This window comes from Setaria viridis, chromosome 9 (genome assembly GCF_005286985.2).
Source record: "Setaria viridis chromosome 9, Setaria_viridis_v4.0, whole genome shotgun sequence".
NCBI lineage: Eukaryota > Viridiplantae > Streptophyta > Magnoliopsida > Poales > Poaceae > Setaria > Setaria viridis.
In genome coordinates this window covers 13,810,927-13,834,723 of record NC_048271.2, presented here as the reverse complement: position 1 = coordinate 13,834,723, position 23,797 = coordinate 13,810,927, and the positions used below count along the sequence as shown (strand labels likewise).

Here is a 23,797-nt window from a genome sequence, read left to right as displayed (position 1 = left end):
ACCTAGTGTGGATTGCTTCATTGTCTTCCATTATGACTCCTCTTTCCCCGTGCTTAGTCCAATAAATATAGTTAGGCATGAAACCGAACAAAATAAGTGAGCATGAATAATCTTTTTGGAAGAGTAATCCTTCACATTCTTGCAAAAAAATATGGACAACATATGAATCCGAATCGCGGCTTGTTGACCTCAGCCACGTCAAGAAAATAATACACAACATCAACGAACTGTTGGGTGCGTCGGTCTTCGTATATCCATTGTTGGTTCATCTCCATTATATCCAGTATAAAAAAGCATTATATCGTGAAAACTATTATTAACAGTATATGTAGATATACCTTCACCTAATAATTAAAAGCACTACACCTATACATGTAAACTAGAAAAAAACCTTTCCACCAATTACAAAAACCATAGATAAATTAATTAGAGTATGCAAGCAAAATGATGTATGAATTAAAAATCTGTTCTTTCTCTTCTTGTACAAAAATCATAATTTATCTATCTCTAAAGAAAAAAAACTAGAGATGCTAAAACCTAAACCCTAATTAGAGCTCTATCCATACCATTGCTTCAACTAATCCACTCTACACATGCAAACTACCAACAAAATTAGCATGCAAAATGACGTATAAATAAAAAAAATCTATCCTTTCTCTTTATGTAAAAAATCACAATTTCTCTATCTCTAAAGAAAAAAACAAGAGATGCTAACTATAAAGAGTGAGAGGATGAATGAGAGGATGAAGTTGCTAACCTTTTAAACCGCTTCGATGAGTAAAAACTTTAAATTTGGAGAAAATTAGGCAGCACCTCCCCTAGACCCGAAGCTCTATGAACAGAGCTCCTCGGGCTTGGGAGGAAGAAGGGCTATATAGGCTGATGTGCATTAGCACAAGTTTGTAACACAAATCCGTACCAATGTTGGTGTTACAAATGCTAATGTGCTGATGACCTTCTAGGGGAAATAGCCTTTAGGCTCATGGGCCGGTCGGTACTAATGCTCAAGATGGAAAGTCTAGTGAATGTACTTAGGACCTTCCACTCCAAAGATTGGTAGAAATGCAATCCTGTCGGAGTATTTCCGATATTCAGGATCTTAAAAATCCTGAACGATAACTAACATCAGCATATATTTTATAAACACCTCATTTTACCGCATGTCAAATACATATGGATTATAATCTGGTCTACAATGCTCATTTGTTGTAAAGCAAACTAAAACACTTGGCAGTATCCTTCATTCTAAGGACACATTCGCTTTCTGCATAGCTGATACAATCCTCATAATTCGGGCGCGTCTGCCTATGTAACCAATGTGATGGAACTGTCAATTTTGCTTAATTGCAGCAAACATGTCCTCCAGAGGGCGATTTGGAGCATCAGCCCGGGCAACAATCTCGACAACTTTGTAGGAAGACTCTGTACACAATAATGCTCCCACAGCTACTTCAGCAACCTGATCCCTTGATATGGATCCGGAATAAAGAGTGTCCTGCAAATTGGCAAAAACAATAATAGCATGGAGCAATACCAGTGAAAAAGGAGTATTTCCTGATAATCTAAAGTAAGATGAGAAAACAATAAAGATACCGGAGGCCACTAAGACGCATTTGTATTAACTTCAAATAGTTCATCAGACAACCCATTATTTCTAATATGCATAGAAGATGAGCATTTTTCTTATGTGTACGAACTCCCTCCAGAAAAGGGAAAGAAATAAATGGAAAAAATGTGACCAAAGTAGTGTTTCGATCGTGCAATTTAGACATAAAAACCGTAAGGAAAATATCAAATATATAGTTCTTCCATCCTAGAATATTTAGGTTTGACTATGAATAGCAAAAATGATGTTAGAAGATTCATCGTGAAACCAACTACCATAGCATGTAACTTTTTCTGTATGAACTAAATTATTTTTAGAAATATTTGACTTAGGACAAGCGTAAAAGTAACTATATTATTTCGGGATGGAGGGAGTATTTCCATAAGATTGAATGATTGATCAAAGCTGGTAATGACGTCTATTGACTTTCATCATTATTTTTTCCCCCTATGGAATGCACATCCTAGTAACATGATTTGGCAGGCCGCACTTTAGGCCAAATATGGGTTATAGGTCGTGCATATGGTGCCAGTGTTTGCAGCGACAATCCTTCTGTATCTTTTCTTTTTGCTAAAAATCCCACTGACTATATCACAGAAACTAATTAAGTAACTGCCAATTGCCCACTTAACTTGAAAGCTAGGATTAGTAATAGCATCAGACAAATAGGTTAAGGCTTTTACCTCAGGCTCCATAACTATATTCCCAGTTGATGGTTGGTCTGTCAGCCCGCCAGGCCTTACAATGGTGTAATTTATTCCTGATTTCCTGATGTGTTTCTCTGCTTGTAGCTTTGCAACCAGTGTTAAGCCAAGTAGATTGAGCACAATGTAGGCCGGATTCAGAAGTTGACCCATGGCGGCCCCATTAACTAAAATGGAACTGACAAGTACAAATCTTGTGATGCCTGCCTTTCGGCATGCTTCGACCAGGTTCACTGTGCCAAAGTTGTCAACCTGCAACCTCGGAATTTAACGTTGTTGTCATTTGTGAAACAAAAGGAATATATCCATCTGCATTCAGTAATTCACTCTTAATATCATTGGAGCTTTAAAGTTCTATTTGCTAGTCCATAGACTGATTTTTCTTTAAATATACCAAATCAAGAAACATCAAAAGGAATTTACCAAAAATTATGAGCATTTACCAATGTTATTAAATTTAATAAAACCACTCCATGACGTCCTTTCATGAAGGAAAAAGTTTATTTTACTACCTTGAATGACCTACTTTTTTTGCTTAGCCCCTTGAAAAAAAATTGGACTCTATTTGCTTCCTTGAACTATTTCAGTTGGTCCAATTGCCTTTCATAATGGGATGTCTTCTTTTTTCATGTACAAGTTGAGCTTTAAGTTCAAATTTTACATGTTCAAATTTTACAAGTTTATGTACATCATTAGTTCATGACTTATGTTAAAAAACATTAATAATTTTCATATTTTCATAGGACAGGAGCATCTGAATATTAACTTAGCCTTAGAGATGTAAAACTGCATGAAAAATAATGATGAAAAATTCTCAAAGTATTTTGCTAACTTGGGATATCATATGTCCTTTATCACCCACAAAATTCGAACGTAAACTAAACTTGCACGCAGAGAAAAAAAAAGAAAAATCTCATTAGGTGGTAGGTTGAACCAATTGAAATATTTTGAGGGAGTAAATTAAGCCTAAGTTTTACTCAGAAGGTCAAACCGATAAAATAGATTGTTCAGGGTAACGGATGTACCTTTTCCTTTTATGAGCATGCTCAAACAAATAGATAACTGAACCACTGGACAAAATCAGCTCAATTACACAAAACCATTGTTGGCTTACCCATGTTAATTTAATCCACAGTCACCATATAGTCAATTGCTGATAATAAAGATAGGTTTTGGATGTTTACACCATGAATAGAAATCAGCGCAAGAACCAGAAACCTGGTGCTGAGGCAAAATTAGAGGGGTACATGCGAACTTAGATCATCCTCTGCACCAAACTTAGATCATCCTCTGCACCAAAACGCTTAAATTGCCCTTACAAAATGAATCGAACCTTCGGTTGAATTCTTATTACAGAACCAGGGTCAGACGTGAACTGTCCAGATACTAAACCTAAACCCACCAGGAATAGAAAGACAGGTATCATGCCAACAGTCCAATATAGTACTCTTTTCAAACTTAGGTTGGAGAATTTGATGCACACCATTTGCAAAACTATAATTTCGTTTTCACTACTCTCTGCTTGTTTAAATTAAGTGACGAAAGCATAGCTCCCAAAATGTGAATAGCTAATACAAACTAATTTTGTTCAGGTTCACTTGCAGTCAGTATGCACCGGCCAACCAACATTGAAAGTTTTTAATTTTTTTCAACAGTTGACAGGCACAAACATTTCAACCGGGACATTCAGGCAAGAACTCTCCCTTATCATTTCAAAATTTGAATCACATATCACCTAAAAAGATCTAATCAGAGCAATGGACAAAAAAGATTCAGCTGCCACCTTCTATAAATTAGCCAGATATATACAAACCTTCCACGGAGCAAAAGGGTCAAAGGACCGCCGGAATCCCGTTGCACAGACGACGGCGTCCACGCCTCGCACCACTTCCACCAGCTTGTCAGCAGACTCCGTAACGTCAGCCCTGACCTTCCAATTCCAACACGCCCTCAAAATTCACACCACCACCACTGACCAATTTAACAAGGGCAATAACATAAGAAGCGCATCAGCTCAAACTCACGAGCTGAAGGTTGGGGTCCTGGGGCAGGCTGCCGCCGGCCCTGCCCACGTCCGTTGTGCCGGCGACAACGCCGAAGCCCCTCGCCAGCAGCTTCTCCACGATGCGCTTGCCGGTGCGCCCCGTCGAGCCGGCGACAAAGACGGTTGTAGTCTTCTTCTCGGCGTCCGGCAAGCTCGCCGAAGCCGCGTCCATGGTGGATGAGGCCCTGCAGCGGAAGAGAGGCTTTTTTGCGGCGGCAGGGAGGGCGAGAGCCGGAGGCAGGGGGAGGTGGGGGCGAGCGGTGACGACGCAGACAGCCCTGGCCATGAGTTTCCTGTGTGGCGTGGCCGCGTGGCTGCTGCTTGGTTTGAGATGTTTCCAGTAGGCCATGCCGTGCCACTGTGCCAGTTTGCTCGTGAACGTATAGAGCGTGGCAAACAAATTTTGCGAAAGGGATAACTAAATATGCGTGCAGTACACCCCTGCCTTTTTCAGGAAACACCCCGGTACAAAAGATATTGACGAATACACCCGACGAGCGCCCTTGTTTACTTCCCTCCAAACTCCCAACTTTGACACTATGCAAAAAGAAGATTCTCCATCACATCAAACTTGCGGTACATGCATGGAGTATTAAATGTAGATGAAATTAAAAACTAATTGCACAGTTTTGTTGTACTTTGCGAGACGAATCTTTTGAGCCTAATCAGTCAATATTTGGACAATAATTCACAAATACAAACGAAACGCTACAGTGTCGCATTTATGGCAAAATACCAATTTTGCAACTGAAGTAAACAAGGGCGATGTCTCTGCCATCGTCTGTCACGCCGCCAACCCCATCAGACTGAAGTCCGGCCAAATCCTCCTTCCGCCATGCCGAAGGACCCCAAGAACTTGGAAACCGCTGCAAGAGCCCGCACCTTGGACCATCCCCGGTGCTTCGATTCCGCTGAACATGTATCAGCCATCCCCACAGCACGAAATGGAAGAGGAAGCAATCCGCTCCAGCTGCCATCAGACCACAGGTCGGAAAATACATCCACGGTCACCGCCCACGCCAGCAACCTGAAAAAAGCTTGCATCGCAGCGAAAGAGGGGATTCGTTTACCTTTCGCAACAAAAGAGAGGCTTACAGACCTCACGAAGAAGACCTCACCGGAGAAGACGCGCAGCAACCACCGCCGTCACCAGAGAGGATCTTTATTCGCCGGCGAAGTAGCTCCCACACGGCCGCCACTCCCGGAAACCGTCGACAATGACGACGAGCAAACCCCAGATGTAGATTGAAAGCTACCTACCCTATGTACATCCGCGCGTCGATTCCCCCGGTTCTTCTCCGCCACCGGAGAGGAAGGGACCCAGCAGAATCAGAGCGTGGCAAAATTGCCCGGCTGAGTTTTTAGGGAAAAAAAACTGACCAAACCAAAATAAGTGGGATCGAGCAGCATTGAGATATGCGAGAACACTGCTTATTCGTCGGGTAAGAGGTGGTAATGGACTAACTCTATCTATTTACAATCTAACTTAGTATCTATTTTTAGCTTAAAATTATATTATATTTTGACACAGCTCTTATTCAACCGGATACTTAAATTTGCTAGGATCACCCACCCCCTGCTGCTGCTGCTGCGATGGCTAGAGCTGCACGCTTGGCGACCGAATCGAAGCTGGATCGGCTGGAAGGCAAGGCACACGAGCGTCGGCGGTTGCGACCCCGTTTGCTTAGGTCGTCAGCCGCGTTGTGACCCTTGCTGCGCGCGCCAGACCTGGATCCAGTGCAGTTGTTACTGCTAGTGTAAGATAAGCAGTCCCTGCATCTGAACCATTCAAGGGACCATGAATGGCTAAGATTCCATCCATTCTTTTTGCATCTTTCATCCTAAACTTTGGCTGTAAGCCACCACTTGTTAGGAGAAACATCAAAGAACAGAGAAGAGAAGGCACAAATTTACTGGAAATTGAGAGTTTAACGCCCTCCAAATTTACATTGACTAAAGAGCATATGCAAAATTGAGACCCTTCTGTATATACCAAGGTTCTCTATTGCAATTCATATACAAAAGCTTCCATCTCCCAGTAGGAGACTTTCATTTACAAAAGAGCATATGCTTAACACAAAAGAGCATATGGTAAACTGAGATACAAAAGCTTGCATCATCAACTAGCAGTCCCTATTTCAGTACACAGCCTGCAAACAAAACATAATTAGAGGTGATGATTTCTCAACACAATTTGACTTGTATAATTAACCTATACTTACACTAAAGTAGTTTTGCTAATGCCAGCCATCTATCCCTTCCAAGGAGTAAGGATTGCTGACACCTTGAACAACATTTGAACTCTGAAAAGAGAGGGATACAGAGAGATAGAAACACAGAGAAGTTGTATGGTCAAATTAAATATTGGAATACTATTTTTATGTAAAAAAGAGAAGTGACAGCATACCATTAGAATTTGGGTAAAACTATGAATTGATTCACATGCTTGCGATTCTGGTGGTGGACTTGCACATTCCATGTTGCACAGGTTTGCCCTTTTTCTTCTTGTTTGATTTTTTCTTCTTTTTCTTGGTAAGTTTGTCACTATGGGGAAAAAACTAATCTAACTTCTAAATAGTAAATAAACTCATACTAGAGCTTGGTATATACACCGGAACCTCAGTTCCCCGGTTCCCCACACCACCGGAGCCGAGAAGGCCACTGGAGGCACCGGGAACCGGCAAGGAGGAGGCGGATCTAGGGTACTCGCCCTTCCAATATTTTAGCGCTGACTACTTTGCCTTTCGCTCGCCCTTCCAATATTTTGGCGCTGACTACTTTGCCTTTCTCTGTTTGGATCGGTGCTCCAAATTGGCCAGTCCACGCTACTGACACCTTTGTACATTATTTTTCTCACCAATCGCGGGCGAAACAAGGGCGGCGGTTTCCCCCACCAAAGATGGGCGAGCCGATTAATTGGCACGGTGTGTTGGGGCGAAATCCAAACGCGTCCTAGTTGGCGAAATCCAAAGAGCTCTCCTTTTTCGCTGCTACAGTACAGAGTGAAGAAGGAGGAAGAACCGAGAGCCTTAAACTAGTTGGTGAAGTTCAATGAACGGCTCCTTTTCAAAAAAAAAAGAAGGAAGAAGAAGAAGTTCAATGAACGGCTGAGGTTGGGGCACCCAGGTTTCGTATCTAACAGCCCTAAAAAAAAGTTTCGTAACTAACAGATCATGGATCGTCTATTTAGGCCTTAGGGAGAACTTTAGGTCTATTATGTGGAGACGCATCGGCCTTTAGGGAGAAGGCGTTTAGCACGGCCCAAGTAGTAATAAATCTCGATCTGGCCTCTGGCGATGGGCGTCCAAACGAACATGGCGAGAGGTCAGTACGCCATCGAGAAAATGCAAAGTGGGTTTAATGTTTGCAAATAACTGGAGAGTTGTTTTTCAGTTTCCTAATAATCTCATCCCAATCCACCTACTATATTGGGCAACAACTCGTCCTTTATTTAGGGAGAGTTGGAGATAATTATTGGGTTGTTCCAATAATTATTGGAAAAATGGACAAGTAAAGGAAGACTGCTGGAGCACTATTTTCTTAACAACTCTCCCAATATGGTAATTAAATTGGGGAAAGGGAAACTGCTGGAGATGCTCTAACGCTGGACTCGAATGCTTCGAGAATTGGTCCTTCCTCCTCTCTAGGATTTCTTTCCTTTATGTTTTATGTAACCTTTACAGGCTAAGAAATGCTATACCACCCGTATTTTCTCTCACTTTCACGATTACAACTTTGCAAGGATGGAAGTGGGAGGCTAGCTGCTTCATCCGTGGAGTAAGCAACCAGAAGGTTCAAATCCCGTCGGACACATCTTCACTAGAGTAGAAGGTGGTCCGGCTGAAGTAACCCTAGTGCCTAGCGTTTTTAACACAGGGAGCCCCTGCAACTTTGTAAGGATCACGATGCCTATGCAAGACACCAACACACATGCTCAATCAGCTACACCACATTTTCCCCGTGCATTGGGGATCTTGACTATTAAGAGGAGCTTACTAAGCCTTTTCTTATCAGGCGTAACAAATGTAAATGCATATGTGTGCATTTCCATTGTACCGGAAAAACCGCACAAGTGGTAGTACCAGTGTAGCACGTGGAGGAACGCGGGCGAGAAAGGAAGACTTTAAAATCAAGCTTCACAAATGCCAGCCTCTCCTTAAAATCAGGTAATCTTGAGGCATTAAAGCATCACACCCGGGATTAAGCAAGGCCACGTCACCAATTCCTGGCAAGAAAATGACTCACCACGACGAAATACATAAACAAAAACAATGGGCCTAATCGCGCCGACCACAAAACGGTAAACCAACCGGCAGGCGGTGAGGGCCCATCCCGGAGCCTGATGGGCCCTACGGTGAAAAAATATCAGAGGCTCAGAGCCCAACGGCTTGCTATATTGCTACCACCACGGCCCAACCCAGCTCATCTCAACGGCCGTCTGGAACTTTCCACCGTTCACATTGCCTTTCCCCTTCTTCTCTCCTCCCTTCCCAGCCTCGCGCTCTCACCCAACGAACGGCAAAGGAGTTAAGCGCGCACACCACACAGCGAGCCTTCGCAGCTTTTGCGAACGCAACCCCCGGTTCGTCGAGCTCGCATCGAGTCCGCGCACGCGCCCGGAGCCAGGTATGGGGATCCCTTTGCTCGACCTGCATCTTTGGCTCTCGATCTGGTTGTTATCGGGGTCGAGGGGAGCGGTAGATTTCGCCCAAATTTGGGGAAAGTCGAGGTGAATCTGTGGGCAGTAGATTCGCTGTGGCTTGTGATTTGTCCGATTCCTGCGGATATGCTATTGTATTCAGAGGCTCGCATGGCCGCGTTCTAATAGCCCCGCAATTTTTGCTAGTGTAGTACTCTAGTGCGTTCAGGGTATGAGGCGGGTCTCTATCGGGCCTCTACTGGGCTCAAAATGGGCTATTCTGTTGGGTTAGAGAGCGTGTGTGCGAGCCTGCGAGGTATAATCAAGGGTACTCACGTAATTTCTCTCTGTACAGAGTAAACACCTAACTAGGGTTCCTCCCTTCCGTTCCTCTCCTTATAAAATCTGCAGGACACCGCGCCGCCGTCAGGCAGCCCAGAACCGGAGTGTCACCGCAGCTCGGCGCGTCAACCGTAGTATGTCCGATCGTGAAGTTCTTCATCGACGGCGATGAATTCGTCTATTCGCGGTTTCCGCCCGCCCTCGCCCCCGCCCGTCCCCCCCCCCCCCCCCTCTCGTAGTTGTGTCAAATCGATCTCATCTCGGAAGGAGAAGAGAACGTCAACGAGCAATGATTCAGGCAGCCCCTTTGTCCGATTACAATGGCAATGGAGGTGTTGCGTTGCTCGGAGAACAAATCTTCTGCTCTTCAGATCGGCTGAGGGGGGAGTTCGCCTCCCCTCATTGAGGCTGGTCTAGTAGTCTTAAGAACATCTGTTTCTCTGCCTCTTAATCCTTTTTTCCCTCTTCAATTATTTTCTTTCTTTTTGCGGTTTAAATCTAATTCATTTGCTCTTCAGGAAAGTTTCACAGGTTCACCTCAGTAAAGAATTCAAACGAGAACCTTTTGATTAACATGTCAGTTTCGTTCTTGCCCAAATATAAATTGTGAACGCTCCGTAACTGGATAAAAAGATTGAACATTGTTTCTGGATCAAGATGTAAATGGCGTCGTCAAATTACAACATCAACGAGAAATGATTCAGGCAGCCCCTTTGTCCAATCTCAATGGCAATGGAGGTGTTGCGTTTCTCGGAGAATAAATCTTTTGATCTTCAGATCAGCTGAGAGGGGAGGTCACCTTCTCTCGTTGAGGCTGGTCTAGTAAGTCATAAGAACATCTCTTCGTTTGTTTGCCTTTGAAATGATTTGGAAAAATTAAGTGCAAATAACTTCGAATCTGATTTTCAGTAGAAGTAAAAGAAGTGCAAAGAACGTATGAAAAGAAGTGCAAAAACTTCTTTGAACATCAGAGCGAGAGATGCACTGCACGGTACACCGAAACAAATCAAAAGCTGAAATTGTGAACGCAGTACAGAAATAATATCCGATATTACAATCGGATATAACTGAGAATTCTTGGTAACAGCAAGATCTAATGATGGCACGGCGGAGGGCTCAATGGCTGTGCCTCGCTCCGACGATGGGGTGGTGGCCGCGGCCGGACGACATGCCGATGTGACAGTGGGGGTGGTGGCGGCGGCGGTGTCCGCCGTGGTGGATGATGGTGCCTTATCGGGCCAGCTTTCGGCGCTGGCGGTGCCCTTGCCGTCCTCCCCAGCACAGCAACCGGCCATGTCCCGGTGAACAGAGCAGCCAGTATGGTGAGGCCGGCGAGGAGCTCCAGCAGTCTCATCGTGGCTTTAGGTTTTGCTGAGCTAAATTTATACTGGAACTTGAGCGTCTGACTCAGGTGATGGCATGGAGGGGCCTCTTGAGATCCGTCCGAGCGACCACATGATGGCATGCTAGAATAATGGAATGGCGGAGAGATGGTAAGCAGGTAAGGTGTATTGGCAGAAGTTGCTGCTGATGCCATGGAATCGCAAGTTTGGTTATTTTTGCTTATTTTTAGCACGTGTCACATCGTAATGTTTAGATACTAATTAGGAGTATTAAATGTAGACTATTTACAAAACCCATTACATAAGTGGAGGCTAAACGGTGAGACGAATCTATTAAGTCTAATTAAGCCTAATTAATCCATCATTAGCAAATATTTACGGTAGCAACACATTATTAAATCATGGACTAACTAGGCTTAATAGATTCGTCTTGTCGTTTAGCCTCCACTTATGTAATGAGTTTCGTAAATAGTCTACGTTTAATATTTCTAATTAGTATCTAAACATTCGATGTGACGGGTGCTAAAAATAAGCAGGGAAACCAAACCAGGCCCGTCTAGTTCATTTTGCTGATACACAATCATATGAAATTGTTAGTTTTGTCCATTTGGATCAAGGAGTAAAGATCGACGATTCAGCTAGCAAAAATTGATTCACAAATATTGGCCTATATTGAATCCGTAGAGCCGTAGAACTACAAGTTCCCTGAGGCTGATGTAGTAGTCTTAAGAACATCTGTACTATTTAAAGGACGGTAAAATCTTTTCTGCGAGTTTTATTAGAAGAAAACAAAAACAAACAGTTGGTCCATGTTCTTAGGAGAAACCAGATAAAAAAACCTTAAGACGAGAAGAACATGAACGTCTGTGTTTATTTTTTTTCCTCTCGAGTCAAATCTTCACAGTTAACAGCAAATGAAAAAAAGATTTATTTGAACAACGATCAGTGCAGTGCATTGTTTACATTCTGGGCTAACAAAAGAAATTGGAACTAATGAACGTGGCAACAGCATTGTGCGTGAAGACAAGTGCACACTAGCGACTTGGAGCGGGATGAACTGCCGTAACGTTAGAGACGTGGTTGTGGTCTGGCGCTGACGGTGCCGGAGGACACAATGGCTGCCCGCTGCGCCGACGATACCACGATGGCGGCGTCCGACGAGGTGTCCGCTCGCTGCACCGGTGACGACGACGCCGCCGTGCCGGCAGCGGCTGCGTCGGACGGAGGCTCAAATTAAGCACGACGGACGTCGCGCAGAGGACACGGTGGCCGGCGCCCGCGGCGACAGTACGGCGAGAAGACGTCGGTGTATCGGCGGCAGCCATGACGCGCGGAGTCAGTTCAGGCAAGCAAATCAAGTAAGACGCGTTCTGGATGTTCTTCAGGTTCATACTAGGAAACTTCAATTAATGTTGATTCTGGTATGAAAGAAACATCAGCGTACGCTGGTTGATACTGGCAGGCCCGGATACTAGAATGAATCCATGAACAATGGGGGTTACACTGATGAAAGACAGCTCCAAACTGAAGAACACTACCGAATCAAGCCCGAACCAACGTTAACTGCAAATACAGGGAATGGAACGCTAACAGCCCACTCATCTGCTAGACTGCTGAAGCTACAGCTACTGGTACGGCGGCGGCGGTGGTGGTAGCGGCGGAGGGGGCGACGGGTGGTATGGCCTTATACTGGCCCGTGGAGTTCCCGGCCGCGGAGGGGGGCGGAGCCGCCACCGGTTCCCTCAAGCCAAGAGGTCTCAACGGCGGCACCGGAGACACTTGGCGGCGATCCTGGTGGAGACCAAAACGTGGAGGCCGTGGCAGCTGCGGCGCGTTTGCATCTCGGTCCTGCCCGGGGCCGCCGGTGCTCCACAGCTCCGCGCTGGAACAGACCAGAGCTACCGCCAGGATCAGGAGAACGCCGGCAAGCAGGCGAGACGGGAGTGCCATGTCGTCGGCGATGTACTGATGCTTTGCATCTCTTGCGATCTCTCTGGCTGTGTCTTGCTGAACTCGAGAAGTACATCAGCCTAGCCTGGTGTCCGGCCAGTGCGACGAACTTGGTCACGGGTGTGCTCTGAGAGCGACTGATCTGTTCAGTCAGCTGTACGGCTGTGGTGCCCGCACCCATGGGTTGTGCCTGAAAGCGTCACATGGCTGTGGCTCATTCTGGAGTCTGGACAGCAGATCAGTGTGGGGGCAATCCTTGTCTCTTTGAACGACGAATCAGTGTGCTGCAGTACTGTTACATTGCGGACTAATGGCCATCGAAGAAATTTATGAATCAGGATACAAAAATTACGCCCAACGATAAAGTTAACTGGTTATTAGTTATTACAGCGTGTAACGAGTTGGTGAGAACCGGATGAACAGCAAAGGTCTAATAATGGTGGCACTGCGGCGGTGCCGGGGGCGACGGTGTTGGACGGGGCAATCAATGGAGGCACGTCGCGCCGAGGTTAGGGCCGTGGTGGTGGACAGAGCGATCATGATGGCGACGACCGACAAGCTTGGATGGTTGACTTGGATTTGTCGTGTGTCTGCCTTGAGAATGGAGATTGGCCTGCAGCCATGCCCAGATGGACGCAGTCAATGAGTCCTTGTGTTGACTTGAGCAAGTCAATGCATCCCAATAAATCCGAGGTTTTCGTGCGACATTTTAAAAAGTCTCATTCGAGTCAGTGCGCACAATGGATTTCAGTACAAAGAATTCCGAAGATTTTGGGTCCAAGCAAGTTCCTTCAAATGCCACAATAAAATAGTGGAACGGTGTGGAAAGATCACACAATGGCTTCATTCTGGAAGTGCACAGCTAGATGAATCCATGGAAAGATTAAGATTAAGCTGCGGCAAAGTACAGTACAAACGGGACGGGACGGGAGGGCAAGGACCCTGCCATGTCATCTGCTTGAACGACAGCTACGAGCATGGCGGCGGAGGTGGCGGTGTCGACGGAGGCGGCGGCGGCGGCGGCGGCGGCGGAGGTGACGGATGAAATGGCCTCATACGAGCCCGTGAAGTTGCCGACCGTGGCGGTGGTGGAGCCGCCACTGGTTTCCTCAAGCCAAGAGGTCTCGACGACGGCACCGGGGCTTCTTGACGGCGATCACGGCGGCCATCCGGCGGCGGCGCAGGTGATGCGCGGCAAGCCGGAGCGTGCTCCTGGCTCGTACACCTCTGCTCGGCGCTCGAAGAGACTAGAGCGAGTGCTAGGATCAGGAGAGCTGGGGCAACATGGCGGCGATAGGAGGACAGCAGTGTCATGGTTGCTCGCGATGTGCAGCATTGAGCGTGCGAATTGCGAAGGCTTCAGTGCTTCACTAGCTATATACTCCTTGGTCAAAGGTCACTCACGCCTGACGCCACGGCTCACGAGGGGTGGTGCTCTGAATGCGCGGCGGCTTCAGTTCACTGTTGCGGCATGGTACGATGTCGATGGATGCGAGTGACACGTGATCCTGTCTCCTTTCCTCGCGTTCGCTGTCGGTAGCCCTGGCCGTGGCCGGGCCGGATTTGCTTGTCCGCTGGCAGCTCTGATCTGTGAAGGGAGGGAATGCCTCCGCCATCTTACGTTGCTGATTTTGTGGACATGCGCATGCATGCTGGCCGGAATCTGAGCTGAAGAACGATGATTTTGTGCGTTCGAGGCATATGGTGTCCTAGGGCGCGTTTGGTTCGTTGCTGAGGCTAGTGTGGCTCGTACCTGGGAGCCAGGCTCAACGAATGCAACATGAATTTGTTTGGTTGCACGCATTAATCTGGTCAGGTCGTGAACAGAAGTTGTTTGGTTGCTCGCACGAGAATATGTTGCATGAGATAAAATACTACAACCAAGTATCATTATGATATTTATATTGTGTAAAATATTTTAATAGTTCTTACTTTACCTCATTAAATCTTAATCACTTTTTAAAAACACTAATCTCACTTAATATATGCTAATCACCTATTAAATATCATGATTAGCTAGCAGCTGCATGCATCCAGCGAGCCTGGCCGACGAGAAACGGATTTCATTTTCGTTTCTCGGGAGCCAGGCTCACCGGTGCCTTTTGCATGCGCCAAGCCAGGCTCTGGCCAACATGCAGGCAACCAATCAACGGCAACATGCATCGCTGGAGCCTGGACGAGCCTCGTGCGACCAACCAAACGCGCTCCTAGTGCTTCTATGATCTCCAGAAAAAAAATACTGAATCGTATACTGTTTGTTGAGGTGGACTCTGCACCATGTGAGAACAGCATTTGGTCGGTACGCATGCGTTGCAAGGCCATGGGTTCTTCACTTGGCTTGCCAGGGCAATGAATCCGCATTGAAGTGATCCAGGGACCGAGTCCGGGGAAAACTAGCCACAGCGTGTTAAGGTCTTGTTTAGTTCCTAATTTGGGATAGGCAAAATTGACATTTTGCCATAAATGCGCAACTGTAGCGTTTCGTTTGTATTTGTGAATTATTGTCCAAATATTGACTAATTAGGCTCAAAAGATTCGTCTCGCAAAGTACAACAAAACTGTGCAATTAGTTTTTAATTTCGTCTACATTTAGTACTCCATGCATGTACCGCAAGTTTGATGTGATGAGGAATTTTCTTTTTGCATAGTGCTAAAGTTGGTAGTTGAGGGTAACAAGTCCGAGTTGAAAACGAGAGTTTCAGTATTTTACCATGCTGTGGCTAGTCGTACAGATCAAGATGCCATGCTTTACAGCTGTAAAAAGAAATTGTTAAGAAATAAGAAGGGGGCAGGGGAATATACAGTGATAGCTGATCACTGCTTCTACGCTTAAAACATACGTACTGATATTTTATTCTTGTAAAAAAATACACGTCTTGTTTGGTTCATGGGACTAAAGTTTGATCTGTATCATATCGAATGATACTAATTAGAAGTATTAATATAGATTAATTACAAAACCAATTGCATAAATGAAAGCTAATTCGTCAGACGAGTCTATTAAGCCTAATTAGTCCATGATTTGACCATGTTGATGCTACCGTAAATATGTGATAATCATGAATTAAGTAGGTTTAATAGATTCGTCTCCCGAATTAGTCACAGCTTATGCAATTAGTTTTATAATTAGTTCACATTTAGTCCTTTTAATTGGTATCAAATATTTGGTGTGACCCGAACTAAAAATTAGTCCATGGATCTTTTAAGTTTTACTAGTTCTGAACTGGACATCTCCGCGGCCCCCACTGTGACGCAGTAGAAAAGTGTGCACGCCTGCAGGCACAGCCGTCGGCAGAACAAAGTACAGTGAAGATGAACAAGCAGTGAGCCCGTCTGCAGCGACAGCCATCGACCGGGTACATCTGCCGCGAGCGCACCACCGAGGCTCGCACGACCCATAAAAATCACTGGTCCTTTGCTTCTTCGCGCACGGCCACACCGCCCCCTGCACGGCCGACAACGTCGCCGCCCAACGGCGGGGGTACCGGAAGCCCCTCTTATGAACGTTCGGGTTCCCTGCGGGACTCCGGATCCCGCCGCCGCCACCCAGCCATCGCTGCTGCCGGCCGCCGTGTGCCTCCTCGATGACGCCGGTGCCAGCGTCCGCGCCCGAGTGGGCCAGGCGGTAGCCGACGATGATGAGCACGACGGCTGCCGCGAGCATGAAGAGCGCGCGCGCACGGGGCCGGAGCCTGGCCGGCTTCTTCATCTCTGCTGATTGCTTGCTGGGTGGCTGTGCCGGTGGCATGGAGGCTTCACTAGCTAGCCCGCTGCGGCTTTTGTACACGGGAGGTTGGTTGGGTTGGTCCTAAAATATGGACGCGAGCACGTGGCTTATGGACTATGGACATGTTCCGGTCTAGCTGATTGGATCGGGACCGGAAATCCTGCTGGAATAAAATGCCTCGATCGGGCCAGTTTGAAGGCGCGCAGGCAAACGCGCGACCTTACGTTCCGCCGGCAACCAAATCCTTGTTTAGTCCACCCCCAACTTCCAACTTTGACACTATGCAAAAAGAAGATTCTTCATCACATCAAACTTGCGGTACATGCATGGAGTATTAAATGTAGATGAAATTAAAAACTAATTGCACAGTTTTGTTGTACTTTGCGAGACGAATCTTTTGAACCTAATTAGTCAATGTTTGGACAATAATTCATAAATACAAACGAAACGCTACAGTGTGCTACAGTGCTGTAATAGTAATTTGGTACCTCCAAACTTTGGCAACTAAACAAGGTTACACATGCTCCCCCGTTCATATGGTAAAAGAAATAGCACACGTCGCTTTCCAGCTACATCACGAATGACATCATCAACGGGATTTTGATTTATTTTCTTTGGTCGTCCATAACTCTCACGTGAAATGTGTGTTTTCAAATCCATTTGCACCATTGTGTTAGGGGGTGTTTAGGAGGGGGGCTAAACTTTAGCCCTCCATTTTAGCCAGATTTTAGGCCTTCTCATCTAAACACCTAGGCTAAAATGGAGGGGCTAAATTTTAGCTCCCAATAATCTATTAGCCCCTCAAGGCGTACTAAAATGGACTAGAGGGGCTAAAAGTGGTCCCTCTCGTCCATTTTTTCACCTAGTACCCTCCCGCACCCCTTCTCTCTCCTCCCACTCCCGCACGCGCACCGCCATCTTCTTCCCCCACTCCCGTTCCTCATCCACTCCCATCTGGATCTCGCACCTCCGCCGCTCCCTTCCCTCACTGCGCCCCCTCCGCCGACGCGCCTCCGCCGCTCCCTTCCCTCACCGCGCCTTCTCCGCCGATGGGCCTCCACCTTCCTCTCCCTTCCACTAACTGTCGTCCTCCTTTTCTTCCCCACCCCGCCGCCTTCCTTGCGTCGCCACCCCGCCTCTGTCCATCCCTCCCCACCACGCGCGGCGGCGGCGGCCCCACCCCATGCCGCTCCAGATCCAGATCCAGAGACCCCACTCGCGCGTGGTCATGGACGGCCACGGCGACAACCCGTTCTCGCAGCTGGATCCTCCCTTCCCCTCCGGCGCCTTCAACCTTTTCTCGCAGGCGGATTTGTACCAAGGGCCACGATCTGGGATGCAGGCCTTGGATCTGAACTCGCAGGTCGACGAGTTCCCCACCTTCACCTCGTACGCCAACATCCTCCAGGGTGATGACGGTGGAGTTACTCGAGGGGGCGGTGCTCGCACCCTCGGGCTTCGCGTGCCCCGCAATGGCGGCGGAGGCAGCATAGGAGGAGGTGGCACGAGAGGTGGGGGCGCAGGGGGGAGCAAGGTTCGCGGCGCCGGGGGAGCAGAGGATGCAACGCCAGGAGAAGCAGAGGTGGCGGCGCAATCTGTGGCGGCGGCAGTGGCTGTAGCAGAGGTGGTGGGCGCGCGACTAGGAACCTGTTCATTGGATCCGCGTCTGATGGTGGTGCCGGCGGCGGTGGACGCGGCGGTGGACGTGCCGGTGGGCGTCGTCGACGTGGAGCCAGTGTTGATGAGGAAGGTTTCTTGTACGCTGATGAAGGAAACTCTCCAGATGTTGCTGATAGCGTCGAATTGATCTTTCCTGGCTCTTCTAAGGTACTGATCTAAACTTGAACTGCAGCTTATATGTGTATGCAATTATGCTGTGTTGATGCTTGAATTGATGGTAGTCAATGTCCTGATTGCTGTGTTGATGCTTCAAATGATGGTAGGCAATGTTCTGATTGGTGATTGTTGTAGTAATCTAGACATGTTGATTGCTGTGTTGATGCTTCAAATGATGATACTCATGCTTCATTTGATTGCTGATTCTTCTAGTAATCTAGCAGTACCATCATTTGTATGAGTAGATAAGCTATGTAAGAGTAGCTAGATTAATATGTATGAGTACCATCATTGGCAACAGTGCTTCATTGGCACAAGGATATGTATGAGTAATCCAGCAGTGCTTCATTGGCAGCAGTACCATCATTTGTATGAGTACCATATGAATATGTTCATGTGCTGATGCTAGTAAGAGTAGCTAAGCTGTTTTGTATGACTTTTTTATATACTTGTGTGTATGCACTAGATTAAAGGTGACAAGGCATCTTGGTCAGAACCAAATACACTTTTATTCTGTAATTTGTGCGTTGAGCAAATTAGAGAAGGAAATTTTCACAAAGCTACCATATCCACAAGAGGTTACAAAACAGTTGCAGAAAAATATTTCTTAGCAACTGGATTGAAACATGAAAGGAGGCAGTTCAGGAATAGGCTACATGGATTGAAAACATTGTACACTTTCTGGAGGGGCTTGCAGACAGAAAGTGGCTTGGGCAGGGCTTTGAATGGTACTGTCACAAGGGTACGAAGTACCATCTACCGGAGTTTCGTAATGGTCCAATGCCCAAAGGTATGCAAGAGACCTTTAATTATGCACATTCATCCCTTAGAAATGTTATCGAGAGGTCCTTTGGAGTTTTGAAGATGAAGTGGAGGGTACTGTTGGGTATACCAAGTTTTCCAATGCACAAGCAAAGCAAAATTATTGTGGCATGCATGGCAATTCACAATTTTATTCGAGAGAATGGTATTGCTGATAGGGAATTTGATTTGTGCGATTGTGATGAAAATTTTATTCCAATGCCCGGAACTTCAAACCGTGGAGGAGATAGGACAAGTACCCAAGGAGGAGATGAAGATAGCAACATGAATGCATTTCGAGATGAAATAGCTCATGCCTTGTACAATAGGTCATAAAAAATTGATTTTCAATGTTGTAATGATAATGTATTTTTAGTTTCATTTTGGGGTTATTGGATATTGTAATAGACATAATATTTTCTTCTCATGTACTGTCGTAAGAGCAAAAGAGAAAGAGAAGAAGAGAGAGGAGAAGGATCAAGAGGCAAAATGAACCGAGAGGCAACAAGTAGTGCGTAGAAGAAAGGGAGGAATTGCTTGCGTGCATGCATGCAAGGAGGCGCGGCTGCATGCAAGGCGGGCCACGGGTGCATGCAACGTTGCATGCAAGACGGGCCACGGGTGCATGCAGCGTTGAGCAAAAAAGGTAGCAACAGTGCATGCATGCATGCATGCGAGCCCAGGCAGCACGGGACAGCACAGCTCGCGCGGGCGGGAGGGGCAGCGCGGGAGGAGGAAAGGAGGGGTATGGGAGTCATTTTGCTTATTAGGTGCTAAATTTTAGCCTCCCATCCAAACACCCTAGATGCTAAACTTTAGCCCCTTCATTTAAGTTGGCTAAACTTTAGTTCATGGCTAAACTTTAGCCCCTCCTCCCAAACAGGCCTAGTAAAACCTTATGTTGTAATCCTTATGGAAAAGCTTACTTTGTGTTATAATTTAGGCATTTAAAATGTTGTAATCCTTATGGGCCGCTGAGATGAAGCTTCTGAAGATTAGGTGTTTATTTTTCTAATGGATATAATAGAAGTAAAACCTGTATGAGCTTTTTCAAAAACAGAAGGGGAAGATAATATAACATTAACTACTACTAGTCCCATCAAAAGTAGCCAGGGTGGAAACAAATTGCAGAACAAATGGCCATATTTGATCAGAAGTTAGCAGAATGCACAAAAATGTTTCTGAAGTTCCATTAAGTAACTGGCTGGTGGTAGCATACCGGCAGGCAATGTAAAGACAAGCAGCTGCAACATGGGTTGTTCTACGCCCCCTTGTAAAATTACGGTCAATAGCTAGCTGCACTTCAAAAAGAAGCAGCATCAAAATCGTGATGGTGCATTCCATTTAAACAACATGACTATTGACTGGTAATAGAAATATAGACCTTATAGAAGCAATGAGCCTTGCTAATGATAGTTTCTCCACCGCTGACATGTAAGTTGTTGACGATCTGACTAATCTCATCCTTCCCCGTAAAATAAAGTATAAAAATTAGTTCACAGAGTAGCACGAAAAGTAAAATAAATAAAAGCCCAAAGATTAATACCTTTCTCTAAGGTTCTTTCACGGGACATTGAATAGTGAGAACCAATGCTTGCCAGAATACTTCCAGCCAAGCGGCTCTGTATAGCCCCCAAAACATTTTAATCTGAGCAATGGGTAAACAGAAAAGAAAAGCCCAAATATTACAAAGTATGGAGGCAAAACCCACCATCCCTGAGGGATCTTTAACAAAAGTAGGCTCATCAGTGTATATTTCCTCATCAAGAACCTTTCCACATGTACCGCAGCATCCGATCATCAAACATGTCAGTTAATGTATCAACAAACAAGCACAACAGCACCAATTGTTTTGTGAAAATCTAATGGTTAACCATTAACAGGCACAAGATTGACGCAACCATCAGGCAAGGAGTACTCAAGATTGCATACTTTGCATTCAAAAAGTTCCACAGTTACATCTGACTACTCAATGAAGTCAGGATATACAAAATACAACACAATGATACAACAACGACTACAAGCAACTGCCTACTGGTAGTCTCGACAGAAGTCTTAGGCTTTTACTATATCACAAGGATACACAGGCCTGGCGACTACTAGATCACCAAGGTGCAAGCAGTGTCAAAAGGCAGGACCTGCACACAAGGAAGCTGCGCAATACGCGACCATATCCTGGTCCTCTTCCCTGACAACACTAGGAACTCCTTCACCGCCGCTCCCTCGATGACGACAAAGATGAATCCCCAATGCAGCATAAGGGAGAAAAATACCAAGACGATGGAGCGCACTACCCGAGCTGCTCCCTCGACAGCTTCAGTGCATAAATCCACACTGCATGCCACACCTCCACCTCTGATTAGAGAGCCTGATAAAGACCGTGGCACTCATCACCCATCACTCGCGAGTTCCAGCACGAACTCAGCTGGATCACGAGCCGCAAGATGAGGCACGCGGCAAATCCTCCTACGAGGATTCTTCTAGTATCGTGGCTATCTCTACGAGCACAAGATATGTGGAGGGAAGGTGACTCTAATCTACGAGGAATCTTCTAGCACCAGGGCGCTCATTGGAAGCTTTCTACTATCAAACAATATCAACCTAAAGCAAGCCATCACTACACCGAAGAAGCATGACCTTGGTCGAGCACCCAGGGGCCTATTTATAGCCAAAGGCCACAACCACCAACTACTCAGAAGTTACTGCTCGCTCATGAAGATCAGCCTAAAACGCTGACAAGGGTCAGATAGGCGCTTTTGACTCCACGCACGTGAAGGCACTCAACCACAACGGACAAAAGTGAACAGTTCGCCTGTGCATCCTCTCAAAGTACAAAGCAATAAATGGTCATAGTACCCTCAACAAGAACACCAATAATTGGAGACCACACCGGATACTATGACTACTCAAGCATTTGAATCTATTCTGACTACAAAGTCAGCCAAAACCATCGATCGCAATAAGAATCCAGACTTCGCAATAGAAATATTTACAAAGAGAATTGTTTGAGTACACCCACAAGTACTCGACAAAAGTACAACTCGAACTATGGCTCCTCCAAAGATACAAACTAGGACATCTTTGAAGCAATCGGCTCAGCCTCCTCAAAATACTGCACATAGGCATCCTTTATGCAGTTCCGGGCAACTCCATCACCAGCCGCCGACAAGTCCGCCCTCGGGTAATACGACTTGACCACCACAAGGACTTGTTTGCAGACAGCCTTATAGAGTCCAGCAACTTTACCTGGAGCAGCTCTTAGTCTCTCAACTAGCGAGCGAGGCCCAGCGTCATTTTCAAGTGGAGCGATGGCATTGACTACGTCATGTGCAGCACTAGTGAACTATTGGAGATCGCCTTTCAGTCTCTCTATGGTCCTACCATGGCTTCTGCAGTCCACCATAGCCATCGCTAGCATCAACCCATCTGAAGTAGCCTCATCACCACCGAAGGCCAAGTCGTCGGCCTTCTCAACAAACTAATATCATCAGTATTTTTCAAAGTAATAACTTTTCAAAAAATACTCGAATACAACACACGACTACATACCTTGGTACTCTGTGACCCCTCGGGGGTCAAACTCGACGAAGACAAAATAGGCTGAGCAGCAGCCCCTTTTCGCACTACTCGTCGTTTCTTGGCAAAAGGAGAAGGAGCATCGTCAGTGTCAACCACAGCAATCTCTCTGCCCTCAGACGACGGCAAGAAACCAAAAAGCACCCGGGACTACAAAACACAAGCCAACAATTGTTACTCGAAAAAGTGTTACTATGCCCTCGACTACCCAAACTAAGCAAAGAGAAGAAGAAAATACCTCTGTTGGTCCATACCAATCATCAAACTAATGAAGAACTCCCAGAAGTACTGGTACCCCTTGATATTTCTTGAATAACTTACCCAACAACACTTCCACATCGTCATCAGATATATCTTCAGGGGACATACGCGATGGGTCATCAAAGCCCGAGTACTCGGAGCCTGAGTGAGTTCATTGCTGCAAGGGCTGAACTCTCTGCTTGAGAAAACTGGCGGCCACATTGATGCCAGTTAAACCCAAAGACCTTAACTCGGCAATCTGAGTCAGCAGGTCAGTGATCTCAGGGGTATCCTCGGGCTCACTCACCAATATAAAACCATCTCTTCTTCCAGTCGCCATGGGAGTCGGGCAGGTCATACTCAAGATAAGCACTCAAGTTCCTCAGCTAAAACCTAGCCCCTCCAAACACTTCTATTCTAGTCGCACTGGGTTGCGGTTTACAGTGAAATAACTTCCTAAACAAATCAAGACTAGGCAGAACACCTAGGTACACTTCACACAAGTGTACAAAGATAGCCATGTGGAGCACACCATTCGGATTCAAGTGGACTAACTGAAGGTGGTAGTACCCGAGAATACCTCTGAAAAAGTCGGAAGTGGGCACCGCTAGTTCTCTCTCGACGAAATGAGCAAGCGTGACTGTCTCCTTAGGGTGCTCTTCAAACTGCCACGCATTCCCGAATGCGGACTTCCATTCAAGTTCAACCTTTGGTTGAAGAAGCCTCGCGTCGAACAAAGCCTGGACCACCGGCTCCTTCATCACGGAATGCTACCAGGTGATCCCAGGGGGTGGTGACGCAGTCTGGTTTGTTGGGCCACACTTTGGTGCCAGCAACGCGGGCTCCTTGCCCTTCTTGGAGCTAGATCTCAACTTACTGGTGGCCGCGGTATCCTCCTAGGTCTTCTCGGGTTCTTCCCCATCTTCTTGACACGCATCAGTCGATCTTGAGAAAGATGGAAGAAGGAAGGAGCTGCAGCAGATCTCTCT

The 23,797-nt window shown here is 46.3% G+C and overlaps 1 protein-coding gene, 1 long non-coding RNA gene and 2 other non-coding genes across 5 annotated transcripts; 3 read left to right on the top strand and 1 right to left on the bottom strand.

The window, feature by feature from the left end:
- Positions 1-1,109: 1,109 nt before the first annotated feature.
- LOC117839362 (uncharacterized protein At2g34460, chloroplastic) lies at positions 1,110-4,755 on the bottom strand. Its single transcript, XM_034719674.2, has 4 exons — positions 4,335-4,755; positions 4,124-4,240; positions 2,290-2,562; positions 1,110-1,495 (listed from the first exon to the last, which is right to left on the bottom strand). Exons 1-4 carry the CDS (start codon positions 4,701-4,703, stop codon positions 1,331-1,333), a joined length of 924 nt encoding a protein of 307 aa, XP_034575565.1. The 5' UTR covers positions 4,704-4,755; the 3' UTR covers positions 1,110-1,330.
- Positions 4,756-8,715: 3,960 nt separating this feature from the next.
- LOC117840759 (uncharacterized) lies at positions 8,716-12,986 on the top strand. 2 transcript variants are annotated; one of them, XR_004637072.2, is made up of 4 exons: positions 8,724-8,980; positions 9,405-10,836; positions 11,688-12,036; positions 12,141-12,986. It is a non-coding gene; the product is annotated as an uncharacterized lncRNA (long non-coding RNA). The 2 variants fall into 2 exon arrangements; XR_011897185.1 differs by having other exon boundaries at positions 8,716-8,980; positions 9,405-12,036.
- Positions 9,632-9,768, top strand: LOC117841181 (small nucleolar RNA snoR77). Its single transcript, XR_004637208.1, has one exon. It is a non-coding gene; the product is annotated as a small nucleolar RNA snoR77 (small nucleolar RNA).
- On the top strand, positions 10,038-10,175 carry LOC117841182 (small nucleolar RNA snoR77). The gene has a single exon (XR_004637209.1). It is a non-coding gene; the product is annotated as a small nucleolar RNA snoR77 (small nucleolar RNA).
- Positions 12,987-23,797: the final 10,811 nt, after the last annotated feature.

Coding starts and splice junctions, on each gene's coding strand:
- LOC117839362 (XM_034719674.2), bottom strand. CDS start 4,703: ATGGCCTACTGGAAACATCTCAAACCAAGCAGCAGCCACGCGGCCACG. Junction 4,241..4,334: donor AGGACCCCAACCTTCAGCTC/GTGAGTTTGAGC, acceptor TGGAATTGGAAG/GTCAGGGCTGACGTTACGGA. Junction 2,563..4,123: donor ACCCTTTTGCTCCGTGGAAG/GTTTGTATATAT, acceptor CCGAGGTTGCAG/GTTGACAACTTTGGCACAGT.